The sequence below is a fragment of the Brassica napus genome, chromosome A6 (assembly GCF_020379485.1).
Source record: "Brassica napus cultivar Da-Ae chromosome A6, Da-Ae, whole genome shotgun sequence".
In the NCBI taxonomy this organism is placed as follows: Eukaryota; Viridiplantae; Streptophyta; class Magnoliopsida; order Brassicales; family Brassicaceae; genus Brassica; species Brassica napus.
Genome location: NC_063439.1, coordinates 2,564,271 through 2,585,934, shown reverse-complemented (window position 1 = coordinate 2,585,934; position 21,664 = coordinate 2,564,271). Strand labels below are relative to the sequence as shown.

The following is a 21,664-nucleotide window of genomic DNA, read 5'->3' as shown; positions in this document are numbered from 1 at the left end:
ATGATTGTTTATTTTTCCGATTCCGATTTCTTTTTTTCTGGTTTTCAATTTCGATCTCGTGTATGGAGAAAACTAAGATAATTTTAAATATTTCAGATGAAAAGTAACAGAGTAATCACGATTTAGGGTTGTTTGGTTTATATAATATTTTTAGAATATTTGATAATTTGGTATCTATGGATAAAAAACTAATTTAAAATAAAATAAATTATGTTATTTCATTATAAGCTCATGTATCTGTCCATTCTTATTACTTGTTCAAAGAAACTAATTTAATTGAAAGAAAATAAAGTACCAAAACTTTATTAAATGTAAACGTTCATTTATGTAACTCTTTAGGGTGAGACTGGTGACCAAAGGAATGAGAAAAAACACCATAAACTTTACTATTCATGAGGAATAGGTTTTACTTTTCATTCTTTTTCATTCTTTAGTTTTAGAGAATTATAAAACAAATCAATTCCTCATTAACTTTGGTAAGAAACCATCATTTCTTCATCATTCTAAATTTTTTATTCCTACTCATTTCTTTCATATTCGTTCCTATTGTTCATATGATTGTTATTAGTCACACCCTAATTTTCGTCTAACCATTTTACCGAAATTTGATTACACATTTTATATAATCTATTTTAACTGAAATAATTGCAAATACAAAACGTACATGTTTATTATGAATATTTTTGACCTGTTTGTGTTTTGTCAAAACAAAATTCACAGTTGAATAACATCTTCAGTTTTCAAGTATAACATTGGATGGCTAAATGAAACACAAATTGTAACCTTTCTCTGGTTCAATCACACTAATCAGCAAATCTTTCTCCTTGGTGTATTAATGGCTGAAGTTTCCCAGCAGAAGATATCACCAAACCTCTCACTTTTGCAGCTTGTGTTTGCATCTTTTTGGCAAAGTCTTACAGTTATGATCTTCTAGGAACTCATCTGCAACATCTCCATCTTCATCAATCCTTACCATCGTAGTCTCTCGAAGTTGGGGATTCAATTCTAATTAGGGTTTTGAATACCCCTTTCCTTCTTCCACGATTTTTTCTAGTTTCTGCGATCGAATCTTAATGCAATCAAAATCACTGACTTGGCTTGGATCTTTGAAATGCCGTAATCAAGTAGGCTTGCAGTTTTAGGAACTTTTTTTTGTTAGGGTAGAGGTTGTTTTTCACAAAATGGGTTTCTACTCTGTTACTCAGGAAGATCAAGGTTGTTGAACTCGAAATTCACGAATAGTTTGAAGAGCATTCCTGATGATTTCCTGATTCTTCATTAACCAATCGTCATAAATGATACTCTACTTCTGTTAAATGTTTCGTAAATTATGTGAAAGATAAATCAAAGGAAAAAACGTAACTACTTTTGTTTATAGACAAAGAATATTCTAATCAGTGACCAAAAAAAGACATAGACAATGTGGTTAGTGATTTAATTAAATTAGATATAGTTATACAATAATCAGTTTTTTTCTAAAGTAGATTCAATGGCAAAAAAAAAAAAAAAATGTCAAATAGTAGGTGAGGCAAATATTAGCAACAATCATGCATGTTTTAGTAATGTTGATAGTTGATGAAGAAATAATATATTTATCATGTGATGTAGGATGTAGCAGACGAACGAATCCTTATCTGATAGACGTAGATGCCTTAAGCCAGCCTGGCTACCCTCACTCTGGGTCGTAATTTATCAATATAATAATGCCAGGTGACTTGGAGCCCAATCAAGTAGACTTTACATTAATAACTTTTATACCCCAACAAAATACACGAAGCCTTATAAATAAAGCCAAGTCATTCCATGTGAAGTTAGAAACAACCAAATATGAGTATAATCTCTTATTACAACGAGGAAGAAAAAGGAAAGGTTCTCGAGGACCTAACCTGGAATGTGAAACAAATACAAGATGATTTGTTGAAAGAGATACTCACACTTAACTCAGGAACAGAGTATCTCCAAAACTTCCTTCATGGAAGCTCTGCTAAAGAGATCTTCAAGAAGAAGTTACCAATAGTCACCTACAAAGATGTGAAACCTTTTTTTGATCGTGTCGCCAATGGAGAGTCATCGGATATAATATCGGCCCTACCCCTTACAAATTTCTTCATGAGGTAATATAAGAGCTAGCTGGTCCTTGTGTTCCTTGCCTTTTTTTTGTGTTACTAATTGCTTTGAAACCGCTGTTGTAGTTCGGGAACTTCCGGAGGAGCAAACAAACTACTACCATCAAACAACAAGTTTTTGGATGGCTATGCATTCGTTAATGATCTTCTCGCGCACGTGATAAGCAAGTAAGTGTATACTCCCTCCGTTCTTTAAAGTTACATATTCAAGATTTTTCACACATTTAGTTTGTATATATTTTTGTGTTTATCTTTTTTCTATAATTTTAAGCCAATAAAAATTCAATTAGTGCAATTACATTTTTTGAAGTTTGTAATTTGTTAATAAAACATACATTGAAAATGTAAAAGATGGATCTTTTTGAAACAAATGTTTTCTCTAAAATATGTAACTTTAAGGAACTGAGGGTATAGCATTTTACTGCATATATATGTTGATACTAAAAATCAGAAGTTGGTAAAAGTCTTTTAACTTTGATTTTCATACCTTTTTCATACTTAATAGCAAAACACCATTATCATTATCATTATCATTACAATAACAATAATAATAATAAAATTTTATAATAAATAATACTTATAATGTTTTTGCAACTAACGTTTCTGACATGCATTTATGTCATTGTTTGCAGTTGACATTTGCATTTGTGACTTTTCTAACTAAATCTCATGATAGATTTGTTTGCATTATCCAAAATGTATGTCATGATTAGGGTGGTGGACACAAATAGAATATTTAGGTTTTTGAGGTATTAGTAATCTGATATGTTTTGTTGCCATTTTCTCTGAATAATCTGTTATTCCATCTGATTCGATTTGATCCATAGCCACCTGAAACCTTCGGTTTTCCAGATATTCAAGAAATATTTTTTTTAATCGGATATCCGATTCGATCTGTATTGATCAAATAAATTATAAAAATAAATAAAAGCAAAAATAATATAAAATAACAATATTTTATTACGTTTAAGTTGATGACAAAAAATATTTTATTATAAAATAAAAGTTATTTACTTTTTAAATTCTAATAACTAGTATAATAAATTTAATAAATAAAATATTGTAAAACATATATAAAATATATTTATATAAATTATATATATAATTTTTTTAAATATATGTATATACATATATGTATATAATGGATTGGATCAGGTCGGATATTGCATATTAATATTCCATTTCTAAATTTTTTAATATTTGTAATTTGCTTCTTTTCTTACGGATATTGCATATTAATATTTGATTTGCTTCGTTGAGTTACGGATATCATGATTTTTGGTTAGAATCAAAACTAATAACGAATCAAAATTTAAGGAGACCAACGAGCTTTTTACCTAGTAGTAAAAGAATGTCTAGTAGGTATCTATCACGACTAACTTAATGTACCAAAAGACCAATTATATCAATCAATAATAATATATTATCATTTAACCAATAACTCAATAAGTATATCACATTAATATACTAGTCTGCTAGTCTCAAACATCTCTACTAAATCAGAAAATAAGTCCAGGATTTAAATATTAAATCTGTTGTTATTATTATTATGTTTAGGCATGTGGAAGGTGTGGAGAACGGAAAAGGGATGGTATTTCTCTTAACCGGGCACGAGACCAGAACCCCAGGTGGCTTACCCATTGAGCCCGGAACAAGTTGGTACCAAGAATCGACCATCTAATTGGTTTTACTCTTATACAAGTCCTGATGAAATTATGTTAGGGAGTGACCTCAAGCAAAACCTTTATTGCCATTTGCTATGTGGTCTTGTCCAAAGAGACGAGGTCGTGAGAATTAGTTCCACATTCGCTTCAGGTATGGTCCGAGTAATCAAAGTTCTTGAAGATTCTTGGAAGGAGCTGTGTTCGAATATCCGATCAGGTTATCTCAGCGAGTGGATCACCGACTCTGGTTGTCGAAACGCTGTTTCTATGGTTCTTGGTGGTCAGCCCCGTCCCAATTTATCAGACGGGATTGAAAGTATATGCAGCCAAAAGTCTTGGAAAGGTATAATGAAAAAACTATGGCCACAAACTAAATACATTGAAGCTATTGTTACAGGTTCAATGGTACAATATATTCCTACGTTGGAACATTACTGCAATGACCTGCCTCTTGTCTCAACAATTTACGCTTCGTCCGAGTCAATCTTCGGTATTAATACATCTCCTTTGTGTAAGCCTGAAGATATCTCTTATACACTCATGCCCAACATATCTTACTTAGAGTTTATACCGATGGAGGGAGACGATGGTGATGTTTTGGATCTGGCAGACGTTAAACTCGGCTCTTCTTATAAGTTACTGGTCACAAACTTATGGGGTTTGTATAGAATGAGAATCGGAGATATGGTAAAGGTGACTGGATTCCACAACAAGGCACCTCAGTTTAGGTTTCTAGGAAGAGAGAACGCCTTGTTAAGCATTGACACGGACCGGACAAATGAAGAATACTTGTTCAAGGCAATAAATCGAGCAAAGTTGGTTCTTGAGTCATCAGATCTAAGGCTTGTAGATTTCACCAGCTATGCTGATATCTCCACTAGTGATCCGGGTCACTATGTGATATATTGGGAAGTAAATGTTAAAACCGAAGACATGAAGAAGCTCCAGTTCGATGAGAAGACATTCTTGGAATGTTGTTCAGTAATGGAGGATTCATTTGACGATGAATACAGGTACTGTCGGTCTAACGAATTTGTCGGGCCTCTCGAGATAAGAGTAGTGAACGATGGGACGTTCGATTCTCTTATGAACTTGTCCATCTCAAAGGGTACTTCGATTTCTCAATACAAGACTCCAATATGCATCACATCTGAAGAAGGCTTACAAGTATTGGAGACAAATGTGGTTGCTAGATTCTTCAGTATACTAAGTGCATCTCATTTTGCTTAAGCCATGATATGGTCCAAGTAACTGTGGAGAAATGTGTGTTTTATTTGTATTATCTTGTTTTCTTTTCTCACTATCTTTTAATTATTTGCTTGTTGCTTTATTAATAGCAGACTTGATTTTGTATGAAACTTATGCTTTAAAAATTCTTGAATTATTATTTTTAGTTCTTGCTCTTTATCTTCGCTTTACTTACATTTTATTTGAATTTCATTTTCTAATAATACAATAATCTATAGCTTAAAAACCGATCCTCTCACTACTTGGTGCAACAATCACACCGGACTGGGGAGATACTATCACCACTCTCTTGCACACGTCTTGGAATAGACTCGACACAGTACTTCTCGGGCCTGTGTTTCAGACATCCGTGTCTATGCTGTGGAAGGAGAGGAACTCAAGAAGGCATGAAGGTGCTTGTGCATTAGTGGAAATGAATACACACATAGCATCTCCAACTCCACTCTAATTTTCACTCTAAAATAGAATTAAAAAAAAAATGTTTCAATCCCACTCTATTTTCCACTATATAATAGAATAAAAAATGGGTTTATCTAAAAAAACAAAATTTAAAATTTAGTAAAATTTATAAATTTTAATATAGAAATATTTAAAATAAATAAGCATTAGATACAATATAATATAAATTAAAATAAAAATATTTTATAAAAATAAAAATTTATTTCTATTGAAATTTATTTATGGTTTTACTTTTTCAAAACGATAAAGTTAAAATATTAAAATATTAATGTCCAAATTTAAAAAATATTTTTTAAGATAAAATATATATAATATTTCAAATTATTATTTATGTGCATGATGCATGAATATTATATTATTAGTATATAAATTTCGTATATAGACATATTTAAAATAACTTATCAACTAATATAATATAATACAAATTAAAAAATTTATATTTATAAAATGTAATCTTAACTATATTGAAATTTAAATAAATCCAAAGTAAAATAGGTATACTAAATCAAAAAGAAATAAGATTATAAAATAATACATTTTGGTTTTATTTTTTTCTAGACCGGTGAAATTAAAATATAAAAATAATAATATCCAAATTTATAAAAAAATATTATATTTAAAGTTATAATTTATTTGCATGGTGCATGAATATTTTATTATTAGGATGTTATATATCTATATATAGACATATTTAAAACTTAAAAAAATCATTAAATATAATATAAAAAATCTAATCTTAACGCTACTAAAATTTAAATAAAATTGAAGTGAAAATTTTAACCAAATAAAAAAAATTAAAGCTCAAAAGTACATTTATGGTTTTATTTATTTAAACCAATAAAGTTAAATAAAAAATGATTATGTCTCAAAATAAAATTTTTATTATAAGTAATAAACTTAAAAATAAAAAATAATATTCTATTTAAAATTTTTATTTCTGTTCATGTTGGAGGAAAACTCCTAATCTATAGCTAAAAACCGATCATCTCGTGTATGGAGAGAAAGCCTTTGATTAGATCCTCAAAGTTTAGTATGAACAAAGTTATGGGTTTTTTTTTTGGTTAACAGAAGATAATAAAATGTTTCAAAAATTAATTACTATATATATATATTTTTTAGAAAATACACTACATAGGAAGGAATTACACAAACTAACAAAGTTTCAACTGAGAATATTTCAAATAAGAGTGTCTGTACTCTGTAGGGTATTGATACAACTTTTTTTTTTGTTATACATCCACCACCATTTCATTCTCATGTCATATATGATACTAGTTAAATTCACACTACTTGACATGTTTGCTAAGCATCTATTTAAAAAATTAAGAATAATTTAGAAGGACATATAGAGATGAGCATAATAAGATAGTCATTTTAATTAACCAAAAAAAAAAAGTCAGATACTGTATTGTTTAGTTTTATTTTATTACAGACAGAAAAAGCTTACCCAAAAAAACCGCATAAAGTTACAATAATTCAACAATATTAAAACAAGGATCTCTCACCTTCTTTTTGCAGATGACAGTCTTTTCTTTTGTAAGGCGGAATTAAGCCAATGCAAGGAGATCATGGACATTTTAGATATATATGGGAAGGCATCAGGACAACGGCTAAATGCGTCTAAATCATCGATGTTTTTTGGAAACCGAGTGGAGTATTCTCGGAAGCAAGATATAAAACATGTCTTAGGTTTCTCTTCAGAAGGAGGCATGGGGATGTACCTTGGATTACCAGAACAAATCGGTGGCTCGAAGATGAAAGTATTCTCCTTTGTACAAGATCGGTTCAATGGGCGAGTCAACACTTGGTCATCGAGACTCCTTTCCAAAGGAGGAAAAGAAGTTCAAGTCAAGTCTGTGGCTCAAGCAGCCCCGACTTTTGTTATGTCGTGCTACTTGCTTCCACAAGGCATTACCAATAAACTAAGGAGCACAACGTCTAATTTTTGGTGGAGTTCAAAACAAAACAGCAGAGGTTTACATTGGATAGCATGGGACGAGATCTGTACCCCTAAGGATTTGGGGGGATTAGGTTTTCGCGATCTTCATGATTTCAATATAGCGCTTCTTGCAAAACAATTGTGGAGACTAATTCATTACCCGAACTCCTTATTAGCGCGTGTGCTAAAAGGAAGGTACTATAATCACACTTCTCCTTTGGAAGATAGACGTACATACTCACCATCATATGGATGGCGTAGTATCATGGCAGCAAAACCTCTACTCATATCTGGCTTACGGAAAACGATCGGCACAGGTCAAGATACGAGGGTTTGGAGTGAGTCTTGGGTTCCAGATACAGTGGCTCGACCACCTAGACCCGCCGACCACAATGTATACAGACTACCCCAACTTCTTGTTCAGTCCTTTATTAGGAATGATACCAAGGAGTGGGATATACAACTTTTACGTGAGTTCTTTCACCCAGATGATATCCATTTGATACTTGGGCTGAAACTTCCTCGCTCTCGTGTTCCGGATGGATATGTTTGGAACCACACAAAATCAGGAGTTTATTCAGTTAAAACCGGCTATAACCTACTCCGGATGACCAAGTTGAGTCTTTCACAGGAAGGGGTTTTGGAACCAAGTATCACGAGCCTACAGAGTCATGTGTGGAAGATAAAGGCCCCAAGTAAGATGAAGCATTTTTTGTGGCAGGTTATCTCGGGTTGTGTGGCGACTGCCGAAAGGCTCATGTATAGACACCTGGGCACCGATAGGAGTTGTCCTAGATGTGCTGGCCCAGTGGAGTCGATTAATCATCTTCTTTTTGAATGTCCCCCTGCTCTACAGGTTTGGGCTTTATCGGACTATCCGTCCCTTCCGGGTTACTTCTCGAGTACATCAGTATACCAAAACATGAACTTTCTGTTTTGGAAGAGAAAAGAGGTGGCTCCGCTGAGACCACAATTCGATACCTTCCCATGGATCTGTTGGTACATTTGGAAGGCGAGGAACGACAAACTCTTTAATGGTAAAGACGTATCTCCATTGGCTACTCTCCAACATGCGTCTCTCGAGGCAGAATGTTGGAAGAAGGCTAATGAGAAGGAGGAAACATATGAGGATCATGATGTTCCTCTTACTATAGAGGTTGAGATACAGCCCTCCTGGATACCCCGAATCCCTATCTGTCAAATTGATGCATCATGGATCAATAATGGCAGCGTTAGTGGCTTAGGGTGGAGTCTTAGGGATGAAATGGGCTCGGAGTATTGCGGATTACGAGCGTGTAACCGGAGCCTCTCAGCTTTGCATGCTGAGATGGAAGGTTTACTTTGGGCAGCTTCATGTATGCGAGACAGAGGAATAACCTCGATACGGTTCGAGACGGACTGCTCAGATTTAGTGGACATGACAACAAACCCGGTGGACTGGCCAGCATTCGCAACAGAGATTGAGGTGTTCCAGAGGTTACAGGAAAACTTCGAGGATGTGAGTCTGTCTCATATTCCTCGGAGTAGAAATGGCCGAGCAGACGCGCTAGCAAAAGAAGCAAGAACGAGAGGCTATGCTTTTTCCCATATAGATCAGACCCGGACAGATGGAGATGCTCTTCGGAGAATCGGCACGTCTGTTCTCCACTTGATCTAGTTTTAGATGGGTAGACGACAAAAAAAAAAAAATTAAAACAAAACAAGAAATTGAGAGAATAAATACGAAAAAACTTTGAACTGCTCGAAGCTTAAACAAAAGACGAGAGAAAAAGAGCAAGATTCATCAATGGAGCCTCCTCCTCCAGAAAGATCGAAACGCCTCCATAACTTCACCTTACCTTATCTCCGCTGGGGTCAACAGAGATTCCTCAGATGCGTCAATCTACCTTCACATCACCTTCCTTCTTCTTCTTCCTCTCCTTCTCCAGATCACGCAGCCAACAGATCCGTCGTAGCGGCGGCTCGGCCGTGGAATCTGAGGAAGAGAAGAGCTGCGTGTAGTGAACCTGGAGACGAATCTCCGGCGAAGATCGAAATCGGCGTGAAGAGAGGTTTGGATGTAGAAGAAATGGAGAAGGATGAGAAACTGAAATTCTCGGTTTCGTTGTTGAAGAAAGAGATCGAAGAGGATTTTTCGAACATGATTGGGAAAAGACTTCCAAGGAGACCTAAGAAGAGACCAAGAACTGTTCAGAAGAAACTCAATGTAAGTTTTGTCTGAAAACTTTATGGTTTGGTCTGAGAAAATAATCAAAATCAATTGCTAATTATTATTATTATTATTTTATTTTGTTGGGCAGACGATTTTTCCTGGATTGTGGTTGTCCGAAGAAGTAACGATAGATTCATATGACGTCCCTGAAGCTCTTGAAACGTGATAAAGGTGTTATAACTTCTTTTGTTCTATCTGTTCTTGAGACATTCTCAAGTTGTCATTGTAAGCGATGGAAAGTGTAGCGATTGTCCGTGAAGAAGATTGTAGTTTAGAAGATTGTAGTATTGGTATTCATCACCAGTCTAGTTGTAATCTCCCAGCTGTTTGTTTTTTGTAATTTCTGGTTTCTTGAGTATGTTTTATGACTCGGTTCAAGAACTTGCTACTCGTTTCGCCGATAGTTACATTTGAAAACATTTGTCAAGTGTTGGACAGGTTTCTCTGTACAGACACTTCAAATGTCTAATGTTTTTAAGGTGGTTACGTTCTCTCTCTGGTCATTTGTGTTACAGATATGAGTGTTTTTGTTAAATATGAAGATTACTTTTGAGTATGTACCCACTCAACTTTATGCGCCTGAATATTGAACTAAAACAAATTATGCTGCTGTAATTTTTACTAAGTTAGCATGATCATATACTAATAATGATCTTGAAAAAAATCTTTTAAAGTTTCTTATTCTTGGATTTTTCATCTTTGTGGTTTCATGTGTTATCTTGATTAGATGTTTACAACAATATATGAATGCATACAATATCTTTTTGCTATCATATGCTGTTTGATAGCTTCATTTAAGACAAAAATCACACAAGGTTCACATAGTTTTCTTCCTCTCTGAAAATGTCATATTTAAACACCCTTTGTTTTCCAAGTCCAGATGATCCAGATTTATAGATGCATGAACCAACATCAGTTTTGTACAACTTTATCTACATACTTCTTGATGTAAGTTATTGCTTCTTTTTATTTATTTCTCAAGACTTTGTTCTATCACATCTTCAAGTGTTCATCTCATACTACTTGCATTACTCTCCCTTTCAAGGTAACTGTATATTAGTTTGGGCTGAGTTTGTGTTAATCACTTGTTCTCTATGATCATGATCCTTAAATGGATCATCCATCCTAACGGTAACATACTTATTCAAACCCTGTCAAGATTACATTTAGATATTTTGATATATATATATAAGCAATTGCTTTCTCTGAAGACAAGTAATGAGTGCCTAACCACAATCTTTAGTCAGATTACGCCTTCTATTATTTTATTCCAAACTTAAAAACTTCTTCCCACCAACTAACTTATGAGTTTCATTCCAAACCTTACAACTTCCATTGGTCTAAGAAAGCAAAGTTTGACATTGTTCTTTTGTTTCCAAATATGATCTGCACGGAGTCAAATCACCAGCGTATTTCCTTCTCCAGTGATCTTGGCCAATCAGATAACGCACCACCACCACCACCTGTGATAGAACCACCAGCCCTTATCCGAAGAGACGAATCTCTTCTTGATTCATCAAACTCTTCTTTCGAGTTCCACATCTCAAACAACTTTGATCCTGGAGACTCCTCACCAGCCGATGAGATCTTCGCTGACGGCATGATCCTCCCTTTCCATGTAACCCCACCTTCCACCTCACCAAAACGTCTCTACAAATACGAACTCCCTCCCATTACCTCCTCTCTTTCTCCATCTCCATCTCCTCTCCCTCCACAACCATCACCGCCAAAACACAGCGAGAAGGACACCAGCGGTGCAAACTCGGACTCGGAAGCAGAGAAGTCGTCAAAGTCGTTTTGGAGTTTCAAGAGAAGCTCGAGTCTCAACTGCGACTTAAAGAAGAGTCTGATCTGTTCGTTTCCTCGTCTCACGAGAAGCAACTCTACAGGTTCGGTTACTAATTCAAAGAGAGCAATGCTGAGAGATGTTAACAACCATAGGGTCTCTCCCACTTCTTCTTCTTCCTCTGTCTGTTGCAACTATCACTTCAGGCCTCAGAAGCACACAGGAAAGAAAGGTGAAGCAGGATCGTTTCTACGTCACTCAAAGAAGAAGAAGAACAAGAAGTAGATGGTTACATGAACAGAGAGTTTCGATAAATTGTTTTTTTTTCTTGTTTGATTGTTGTCTACAAATTGTTGGGTGTTTTTTCGTGTTACTACCAAACGTTTTATTTAGGTTGCTGCATTATTTTGAACTGGACACAACCTTAATGACACATTTAGTAATCAGACTGAAGTGGTCATATCTAACAGAAGCTACTTGTAACACAATGAATTTTATTGCGAATAATACCAAGTTTTTTGTTGATACAAAAGGACTCTTTACTTTGAATTGTCAATGAAGAGACAGGTAAGATGTGGGTAGCACCAATGTCCTACAAAATCTCTATATACACACCAGAGATCGTACGTGAACATATCAAAAGGTTAAAAGATGATTTAATATATAGAATTGTATTAGTTGAAATAAGGTGAAAGTGAATATTAAAGACTAGTTTTAAAGCCAAGTATAACTTCACCCGTTTACTAGATAAAGTCTTTTATGTTATTTAACTGATTAACATAACTTTTTTTGTGTTTGAGAAGTTGGACATGACATGTTCCCCATTTGAATCAGAAGACGACAAAAATCACAAATAAACATCTGTTAAAGCCAAGTCTAACTTGACCCGTTTACTTAATTAAGACTTTTAAGTTATTTAAGTGACTAACATAACATTATTTGTGTTTGAGAAATTGAACATGACATGTTCCCCATTTGTACCAGAAGACGACATAAGTCACAAATATTTGTGATTTACATTGCATTTTCCCCATAAATATACAGATACATGCTTTTTAGATACATATTGTGAGCTTGTTTAATAAGATACAATTACTTCAATTTTTCTCGTTTTTTGAATTATTTTCACAAATTCACATGTAGATTGTACATAAGCTTACGTAGATCATATTAAAATGGTAAAAGGAAGATACCATAGTCTCACAAGTCCAGTGATGCTATCTGAGATCGATGACATCGAACTTTAGATTTGGGTTCATGTAAACATCCGTACATGTATTGTAAATCGGTCCTCCGTCTGCCGGCGAACTGTGTGCGTGAAAGCCACGCTGGTCACAGTTTCTTATCACCGTCATCCCTCCCGGCGTTGTCAGCCGGAATATTCCATGTTTCCTAAGAAGACAGAACCAATTTATTATGGTTCTCGAATCATTTCATGTTCAAAGATAAAGAAAGGTTTTGGTCTTTATTACCTTGAAGAGTCTTGCGGGGCCATGACGATTGCCACAGCTTCCGGTAACATAATCTAAAAAAAACATTGTATAAGAGCATAAAGAGATGAACCCTTTGTTGACATCGTGTTATGCAAATTATTTTGAACGATTATTTCCGTACCTGGTATGAATAGTGCGTGTGTACATCGATAGATGACATGAAACAAGACTGTGTCGGATGCGTCTGAAGAATTAGAGACAGTGATCAACAAGTCAGTAGAGAAATATAAGACACCACTTCGCCAATGAAAACGATCTTCAAGCATAATAAAGCAAGTTAAAAATGGAGATAGAAAAACATATATATGTTACTCACATGAATCCATCCAAGTGGGAAAAGAGATTGCTTGTCCTGTACTTCAAATATCTCCTCCTCGTTTGTGGCCTGACACTGTAGAGAGAACGAGATAAAAGTGTTTTAAGATTGGCATATCTTAACTTTAGCAGAAATACCAAAACAAAACTGAGCTTACCGAGTCAGATGTTGATTCCTGTTTTGGTATGATGAGAGCTGTAATATAGAACTTTCTGTTTTTCTGCAAACATGTGATTCACAAATCATTATGAGCTGATTCATTTCAATAATGCAATTTTCAGATTTGAGAAACAGAAGGCCATTGGCATATAACAACTCACTAGTGAACCAGCAAGAATACCACACGTCTCTAGATTCTTCTTGGTGTTTGACTTGGCAAGCCTCAAAAATGTATCCATCATTGTTGTAGCCTGCAAAAAACAAGGTTATTATCAAAAATACGAAGGCAAATGGATTAATGAACATAGAACCAGAGGCTGCTAACAAACTTTTTCTCAGTCTATTTTATCTTTCTGTAGATAATGTAACAATGCTTACGTGAGAAACGAAAAAAAAATGATATGTATGTATTGTCGAAGTCATATAGGACAACGAACAAGATAAATCATTCACAACAAATCACCAATGGATGCATTCTAAATTCACTTTTCTCCCTAATGTTTGTATGAGTTTTGACATCAGAATAACAACAAAGAGGGGAGAGCTATAGCAAACTTACAATATGGAGTTCAAGAGGAGACTCTGACCGTAGAGACTCATCAGGTAAGGGGTTATCCATCTTACATTCCGCTTCTATCGCTTCATGACATGAACCAGCAGCCAAGTCTTGAACTTCTGCTAGTACTGGAGGTGGTGAAGGTTGCCTGATGATATGGTTGTCATTAACACTTTCGGGTTCTTCGAAAGAAATCATGGATGAAAGCTCTTCCGTGTAGTTTTTCTGGATATTCTCACTTGGAGTAGAAGTTGATTCCACAACTGGCCTCTCAGGTTCGTTGTTACTGCCGTTTGTTATCATTGGTTTGCTATCCACGAATTGTCGTTGGAAGCTGTTTCCCATAGACAGCATCAGTAGAGAAAGTGAACACATAAGCGTGAGATTATCAAGTAACAAGAGCGAAAAATGTAGGCATATTAAACAAAATCTCATGATCTGCAGAATGGAAATGTAAATTTGCTTAAAAACCAGCTAGATGGTCAAACCTTGGGATTTCAACTGGTGCAAAATCTATATTGCTTGGATACTGAACCTGAAAATAGAACAAAAGGAACATCAGTTTAGTGTGAAGAAGTGCATTAAAAAGTAGCATGATATATAATACCTTAATGTCAGTCTTGGGAGGCTGCCACTGTGCACGGAGTCCACCAGGACCCAAGATAGAATGCTTGGAAAGGGATTTCTCTGTTGGCCGCATCAAGTTAACTGACCTAGAAAATCGTGCATCAAATAAAAAAAACTATGAGACAGTATCAGGAAACCAGTGTAAGAAATATAGCTTAGATTGAGGACAGCTTCAAGAAGTAAAATTGAAGACATACATCTTTCGGAAACGCTCTTCAAGTGGTGCAGCGTTCAAGAGTTGCTGACCCCTGGAACCCATGTAGCCAAAATTATGTCCAGAAGGATTTAGTACCTATGCCGAACAAGAGCAACACAAAAAGGAGCAGGCAATGTTTATCTAATGCAGCTTAAAAATTTCGCATCATAACGTTATCTTTTACTAATTGAAACCAAAAGTTTCAGAAACAAACAAGAGTGGAAAATAATGCATATTTAGTAGAAATAATTGTATGCATGGCATATGTGACAACTACGAGTAGAGCATTAAGCACACCTTAGTATGATCATAGCTAGTTAACGATGGTTTTACAGCCGAAGACCAACGTGGAGTACCATTTGCTGGATGAGCATGCACACTATATCGAGGTAAAGGCTTAGGATTGAGTTCATCGATCCTTTGCTGTACAACTGGTTTCAACTTCTCCAGCTCGGTCAACACATCCAATAGTCTCTAGAATATACAAAAAAAGCTCACATTTAACTACCGATAAACAGACAAAACATAAACATTGACAAGGGAGGATCATTAAGGATATATATAAACAGACAAAACATTTAAAAAAACCCACATTTAATTTATTAAACACATTACCATTCTCAAATACTCTTTGTTGCTTTTAAGAGAAGTTCTGTAATCTCGATGGGAGGGTATGGTCTCGAGAGCCAAGCTAGTTACAAACAAAAATAATGTTAATTTCATTTTTAGTAGTAGGATCTTGTTCTGTATTCAACGAGTGTCAGCAGCCTTTTCATTCTCATGTATAGTTGTCACTCACCTCGAGAAACGTAGAAGCATGACATATAAATCAATTACATTCTTCTCAGCCCGGAATATGTTGGCCTACAAAAACGTTTATGCATATCATTACAAGCTTCAGAGAGAACAACAAATCTTAAACAAGGAATCACTACCACAAGCTAACAAAGATGAAGATAACCACAAATATGGAGCAATGGCCTAAGAACTAAGTCTCGAATTCCACTAAGGCTCCTAATGGTAATTAGGGTGCGGGTGCAGTTCTAACAGTTACAAAAACATAAGATATGGTATATGTAGAGATTTTTGTTATGTAACTATTAACAGCTTGTGCTTCGAAGCTAAGACTATATAAGCATCGAGGTCAAGCGACCCAGGCTCAACGGTAACCAGATTGTAGAAATCAAAGAGAGCTCATCCTAAATCAAAATCAAAAGTGGAGTACCTGTTTGAGGATATTATCAGCGATTCTGAAGTAAAATTTGAGAGAGATACGATTGTCTACGGTTATTCTCCGAGCACTAGTGGAGAGATCGATGATCTCGCAAGAGGACCCCATGGTTGCTCCCAGCAGAGAAGAAAAACAAAAGCAAACTTCCTTCCTCCGGTTCGCGTATAAATATATAGGAATTGAAGAGGATGACGGAGATCTGAGCCGATCAGCGACGGAAGCGTCACAGGGTGGTGGAAAACCGACGACGCGTTAATGGCGATTTGGCGAGAGGAACCGATGAGTTGAGTAATTTGACTTTCTTTTAGGGGGCAATATGTAAATTAGATTTTAGGTGGGTGGGTTTGAGATTGACAAAACAAAAGTCTATTTCGACCGTACTCAATACAATCAAAGTTAAAAAGTTCTTACGCCAGGGGTCCGACTGATTCAAATGCAGCGATTACGGATGGATGGTAGCAAAGACGTCAACGTCCGCAACACTGTCCTCCTCACCAGATTTTTTACTCGTCCTGAAAGTCTTCTTGAAACTCAGACATAACATTAAAACTTCTGTCATCTTCCTCCCGGAACAGGATGAATCGAAGGATCGAACCCTCGGCAGCCAGACCCATGACTGAATTCTATAAAAAAACTCTCCGACATCAGAACATATCTGGGAAAAACTAATACGCGCAGCAAGCAAAAATCTTTCACCAAAACCACACATGGGGAACAAATTAACAAAGCAAGGTAGGGTGTTCAATTTGAATATCGGTTCGGTTTATATACCGTCGGTTTTTGGTTTGTTTCGTTTTATACCAAAAAACCATAAATATATTTTATGAATTTCACTTTACATGACATCGGCTTTAATATAACATTAAAGTATTTCGGTTTTTAAATAATTTTTTTTTCATTTTTTTCTTTAACTATTTAGATAATTAGTAAACATATTAAGTTATTAATAATAGTTTTTATAGAACAAAAATAAGAAAAATTAGTAATCCATAATATTATTAAATAACTAAATATTAGCACACATATTTGTCAACAAAAAAGTAAAAAATGTTTTTTTGTTTAATTTGATAAAAGAACAAAATAAATTTTAACTTAAAACAAAATATTAAATTACTAAAAATTAACATTTTAAGTATGAAGATCACATCAATAAAATAAATTATGTATTTATTATTAATTGTATTATAAAATTTACATATAATTAGATTACTATATTTTAGTTGATCGGTTTATTCGGTTTGATCAGTTTATAAACAAAGTCATATCTATATATTCTGGTTTTTTTAAAATAATATTCATTCGGTATGTTTGATATTACCAGATCGAAACCAATTTCTCTATTTCAGTTTGATGTCAATTTTAGTTGGTTTAGTTTTATCGGATTGAACACTCCCTATTGCAAAGTTTTCCTTCATCGGAAAAGATACATAAGAAATAAACTGCTCAAATAATTAAAGTAAAAATTGGAAGGATTCAAGGACATCTAAATAACCTATAAATAACCCATAAATTTAAAATAAGATCTGAATAGCCCCCTAAATCTTGATTTAACTTTTAGAAGTCTGGGGTCAAAAACATAATTACATATTTTCCAAAAACCCTAACGCCTCTCCGAAACCTTGGCGAGGACCACGAGGGACAATGGATAATAGTTCTGTCTGTGGGGAATGCAAGTTGAAACCATGGAAGTACAAGTGTCCAGGATGTTCGATCCGTTCCTGTGGGCTTCCTTGTGTGAAAGCTCACAAGCAGCGAACAGGTTGTACAGGCAAGAGGAAGGTCACAGACTTCGTTACCCTCTCACACTTCGACGATAATCTCCTTCTCTCTGGTACATAATTTCACATTAAAAGTTTGATACTTTTGATCTCCTGTAATACTTTCTTGTTCTATGATAAGACTATAGGATGCTGGAGGAGACAAAGAGAGTAGCAGAGTCTGCTAAGAGAATGAGAGATCAGATATGTAAAAATCCTTACTTTAAGGAATCTCAGCGTAGTAAACTTCGAGCTGCTGCGGCTAGGGGAAGTACTAATCTACTGTTTCTTTCTAGTGGAATGTTGAACCGGGAAAGGAACCAGACTCGTTATGATAACCGGTAAATTAATCATTATGACTCTCAATGTAATGATTTTGACCAATTTTAACCAATCTTTTTTTTTTTTTTTTTCAGGAGTAAGTGCATCTCTTGGACTATTGAGTGGCGGTTCCACTCTACAGATGTGGTTATTGTTGACCATGGGTTAGTTAGTTAGTTATCTTCTCTTTGACTTACAGTTTCGTGTTTTTTTTTTTTATGCTCGATTTAACGTTTGAAACAATTTATCACCAGAGTTGGTGAAGATACAAGTCTTTGCTCTGTGATAGAGAATCATCTTAAGCCAGGCCCTTGGATTCATAAGCTCAAGCCTTTTTGTGATGTGGATCTTTTTTCTCTCAAACTTTTTATCCAAAAGGTACTCACTATCCTCCTCCTCTTTATTGGTTCTCGAGTTGCATTCTTCTGCAACTTTATTTACTTTTCTTTCTTTTTGTTGAAGGGTGCAAAGGCTACTTTCAAGGAGCTGGACATCAAGGCTTCTTTGAGGAAACAACTTGCCAAAGTAGCTATTGTAGAGTACCCGGTGATCCATGTGTATCTACCTTCACAGAGCTATGACTTTGAAGTTATCAGAGACTTCTACCACTTAAACACCACCACACCTGATCCTAATGGTTCCTTATACTATAGCCACGGAGATACTACAGAAGGTAAAATAACCTCACGAGAAGAGGAAATAGAAGAAGACGGCCGTTGAAACGTTTTTGATCAGCAAAAGGATTATATTGTTCATGCCTAAGCTCCCATGTTCAAGCAAATTGGCTATGGTTAGTATCATCAGAAGCTTTTTACTGAATGAGATAGGCCAGTCCATTTGGTTGCTGCTACCTTTTGGGTTTAGGCTTTGATCAACTACAATGTTTGTGTGTAGCGAGCTTGATTGTTACGTTCTCTCAAGTTTTTGCTCAGCCTTACTTTATCAACATAAACAAATCTTTGATACATATAATCAAAGACCACATATTTGATCAACCAAACATGTTATTTCAGTTTTTTTTTTTTTTTGGAATGCATCAAGTGGGAACCAAATAGGAGCACAACAACAGAGTAGAAAAACGTACAATACCTAAGCTTTATCAAGTAGGGAATGCTAATTGAAACACCTCAATGATGCAGTTCAAATGAGAAGAGAAAATAACCAATATGATTCTCATGATCGGTTAAACTTTTCATAGAATCCAATCAAGAAGATTTGCATCAAATGAAACAAAAGGAGCAAACGTGAATAGCAAAACTTTGTTCTTTCTCAACAAATTGATACCAAAATTTGAAATTAATCAGAATCCCCTAACCCGCCGTTGGAGAAAGTGAGGAATCCCCTCTAATGAACAGGGGAACCCGGCCCGGGGTGGCTGAGTACATTTACTCGATTCAACACTTACAACGTTTGGTTCAGTTTTTGTTCTCGTCAGATTATGTTGTTCTTTATAATATTCATCAAGGTTTTTTTACTTTTTTTTTTTTTTGAATTAACCACATTATGTCCTATCAAGATCAATCGACTATTTTGTGGGTCCTAAAAAGTGCAACTTTAGACCAGGATTAACGGCAGCTCTTATAGCTGCCTTTTAAAAAATAATTCAAAATAAACGGGTCCTACCATATTATTAAGAGCTGTCTCTTCTGCCTCTTTGTAAGAGTCGAGTTTAGTTTGGTTTTTGCATTGTGCACGGGTCCCTCAATACATGGCGGTCTGTAATTAATTCGATTATTATTATTTTTATTTTATTTTTTTAAAACCAGAAAAACAACAACTAAAAACTTGTGCCTAAGAACTTTACCGTTGGATATGCTCTTAAATAATCTACTTGTGTTGTTGTCTTGTTTAAATATTTGGTATTTTCATTGAATATGCTAACTCCTTATAAAATTAACAAAAAGAAACGTTATAGAAAAGAGAAAAATAATTGCTCTTATTAATTTATTATCCAACGCAAAGAAAGCACACGAATGTGCGAGGAAGAACATAATCATGAATAAGGTGAGAAAGAGACTAAGTCATCCAAAGTGACCATCGACACACGTTCATTCAAACGCCCATTGGTTTTCTTTGCGAATCTCTTTCTCTTCTTCGGGTGTGAAATCGTTCTCGATGTTTAACACAGTACGAATCTCCTCTGGAGTTTTACCTGTGATCATATCAGCCACTGTTTGGCAACCAAGATCAAGAAGATTTTTTATATTCAGAAAATTAGCAGCAAGAATAAGGTTAAAGAGCGTCGACTGGTCTGTCTTCATGAACTCGGCATCCCAAGCCTTGAGCTCCTCTTTAGCGGAAGAGGACGAGTCACCATCGGGGAGGACGACGTGTTTCTTGCAATACACGATCACTTTAGAGAGGATCTCGCCATTAATGTTGGGAATAGGGATTTCATTGTCGACGCAATCATCTTCAATCATGTTAGCTATGGTCTGCGACTGGAGAGCCACTGCTTCTTCAACCTCAAAGATGTGGCCATCCGAGCTCTTCAACACGATCTTCTTGGAGGTCGACATCGTTCGTTCTTTGTTTGAATGAAACTAGGACTTATGATATTTATTTAATGTGGTGACTGATACAATCTATCCATATAAATAGGATTTTGAGTCGGTGCTTAGTCGAAACAGGATTGGAGATTATGGAAATATACCAATTTTATGGTAGCCCTATCCGAAAAGCAGAAAAAAGCAAATATGGAAATATATCAGTTACAAAAACAAAATATGGATATATATTAACGATGTAAATTGAACATGCTTAATAAAAGCAAATATGGAAATATATATTTTTTTTATCAATATATATATATATATATATATATATATATATATATATATATATTTCCATTATTTTTTTTATAAATATACATGATTAAATACTTTTGATGTTATTGAACTAGTAAACCAAATAACTCATTTTATCCAAAAAATTAGTTAGAATATTCAAAATAAATATATATATATATATAATATAATTTACTGGTTCATTTTATTTATATATGATTAATTTATTATATACTTAACAAAGTTAACCATAATTTTTTTTATTAATTTTACTACTTTATTTTTAATTTATTATTTTCAAAAAAAATGAATATATATATATATATATTTAAAATATATTTTATATCATTTTAGATTAGATAAATTTATTCATGTAACTAATTTGTTAACCAAGTCGCTTTTGGCCTAGTGGCAAAATGGTTCCAACTAGAGTTTCCGCTTTGGGTTCGAATAGCATTGGTCACCTAGCCGTGTCCTTAACGATGTGATTTTGCATACTCAGATGCAAGGTCTCGTGGGATTAGTCTTTGGGTCTAAAAATTCTTTGAGATTTCACAGTGGCACAGTTATTAAAAAAGTAAATGATTTGGTAAATAAAAAAAAATAAACTTAAAAATAAAATAATACATAGTAGTATAACCAAATTTATGAATGCCACTGGTTTTACTAAATTATTATAATTAAACATACAATTATAAAATTGTGGTTTTTGTACCTATATTATTAAAATGAGGTATGATTTCTCATATTTATTTTATTTTAAATGTACTTATAATAACTTAAAAAAT

The 21,664-nt window shown here is 34.6% G+C and overlaps 5 protein-coding genes and 1 pseudogene across 5 annotated transcripts; 4 read left to right on the top strand and 2 right to left on the bottom strand.

Annotated features, from left to right (window-relative positions):
- The first annotated feature begins 368 nt into the window (after positions 1–368).
- On the top strand, positions 369–5,183 carry LOC111216217 (annotated as a pseudogene).
- A 3,965-nt stretch (positions 5,184–9,148) lies between these two features.
- On the top strand, positions 9,149–10,204 carry LOC106382087. The gene is made up of 2 exons (XM_022720537.2): positions 9,149–9,642; positions 9,737–10,204. The coding sequence occupies exons 1-2, from the start codon at positions 9,223–9,225 to the stop codon at positions 9,812–9,814; spliced, it is 498 nt and encodes a 165-aa protein (XP_022576258.2). The 5' UTR covers positions 9,149–9,222; the 3' UTR covers positions 9,815–10,204.
- A 166-nt stretch (positions 10,205–10,370) lies between these two features.
- LOC111216215 lies at positions 10,371–11,846 on the top strand. Its single transcript, XM_048782000.1, has one exon. It carries the CDS (start codon positions 11,030–11,032, stop codon positions 11,717–11,719), a length of 690 nt encoding a protein of 229 aa, XP_048637957.1. The 5' UTR covers positions 10,371–11,029; the 3' UTR covers positions 11,720–11,846.
- Positions 11,847–12,429: 583 nt separating this feature from the next.
- Positions 12,430–16,326, bottom strand: LOC111216213 (AMSH-like ubiquitin thioesterase 1). Its single transcript, XM_022720534.2, has 14 exons — positions 16,007–16,326; positions 15,581–15,645; positions 15,397–15,472; positions 15,079–15,255; positions 14,783–14,877; positions 14,566–14,671; positions 14,447–14,493; positions 13,962–14,292; positions 13,564–13,653; positions 13,401–13,463; positions 13,244–13,318; positions 13,049–13,111; positions 12,907–12,959; positions 12,430–12,826 (listed from the first exon to the last, which is right to left on the bottom strand). Exons 1-14 carry the CDS (start codon positions 16,118–16,120, stop codon positions 12,652–12,654), a joined length of 1,530 nt encoding a protein of 509 aa, XP_022576255.2. The 5' UTR covers positions 16,121–16,326; the 3' UTR covers positions 12,430–12,651.
- Positions 16,327–17,546: 1,220 nt separating this feature from the next.
- LOC111216212 (box C/D snoRNA protein 1) lies at positions 17,547–19,085 on the top strand. The gene is made up of 5 exons (XM_022720533.2): positions 17,547–17,843; positions 17,912–18,110; positions 18,186–18,254; positions 18,345–18,468; positions 18,553–19,085. The coding sequence occupies exons 1-5, from the start codon at positions 17,654–17,656 to the stop codon at positions 18,808–18,810; spliced, it is 840 nt and encodes a 279-aa protein (XP_022576254.2). The 5' UTR covers positions 17,547–17,653; the 3' UTR covers positions 18,811–19,085.
- A 214-nt stretch (positions 19,086–19,299) lies between these two features.
- On the bottom strand, positions 19,300–20,718 carry LOC111198815 (SKP1-like protein 1A). The gene has a single exon (XM_048781998.1). It carries the CDS (start codon positions 20,607–20,609, stop codon positions 20,139–20,141), a length of 471 nt encoding a protein of 156 aa, XP_048637955.1. The 5' UTR covers positions 20,610–20,718; the 3' UTR covers positions 19,300–20,138.
- Positions 20,719–21,664: the final 946 nt, after the last annotated feature.

What these genes read in the sequence shown, in the direction of transcription:
- LOC106382087 (XM_022720537.2), top strand. Translation starts at nt 9,223, where the DNA reads ATGGAGCCTCCTCCTCCAGAAAGATCGAAACGCCTCCATAACTTCACC. An exon ending in CTGTTCAGAAGAAACTCAAT is followed by an intron (nt 9,643 to 9,736) that starts GTAAGTTTTGTC and finishes TTTGTTGGGCAG; the next exon opens with ACGATTTTTCCTGGATTGTG.
- LOC111216212 (XM_022720533.2), top strand. Translation starts at nt 17,654, where the DNA reads ATGGATAATAGTTCTGTCTGTGGGGAATGCAAGTTGAAACCATGGAAG. An exon ending in CGATAATCTCCTTCTCTCTG is followed by an intron (nt 17,844 to 17,911) that starts GTACATAATTTC and finishes TTCTATGATAAG; the next exon opens with ACTATAGGATGCTGGAGGAG. An exon ending in CAGACTCGTTATGATAACCG is followed by an intron (nt 18,111 to 18,185) that starts GTAAATTAATCA and finishes TTTTTTTTTCAG; the next exon opens with GAGTAAGTGCATCTCTTGGA.
- LOC111216215 (XM_048782000.1), top strand. Translation starts at nt 11,030, where the DNA reads ATGATCTGCACGGAGTCAAATCACCAGCGTATTTCCTTCTCCAGTGAT.
- LOC111198815 (XM_048781998.1), bottom strand. Translation starts at nt 20,609, where the DNA reads ATGTCGACCTCCAAGAAGATCGTGTTGAAGAGCTCGGATGGCCACATC.
- LOC111216213 (XM_022720534.2), bottom strand. Translation starts at nt 16,120, where the DNA reads ATGGGGTCCTCTTGCGAGATCATCGATCTCTCCACTAGTGCTCGGAGA. An exon ending in ATGCTTCTACGTTTCTCGAG is followed by an intron (nt 15,473 to 15,580) that starts GTGAGTGACAAC and finishes GTTTGTAACTAG; the next exon opens with CTTGGCTCTCGAGACCATAC. An exon ending in TCCCACTTGGATGGATTCAT is followed by an intron (nt 13,112 to 13,243) that starts GTGAGTAACATA and finishes CTAATTCTTCAG; the next exon opens with ACGCATCCGACACAGTCTTG.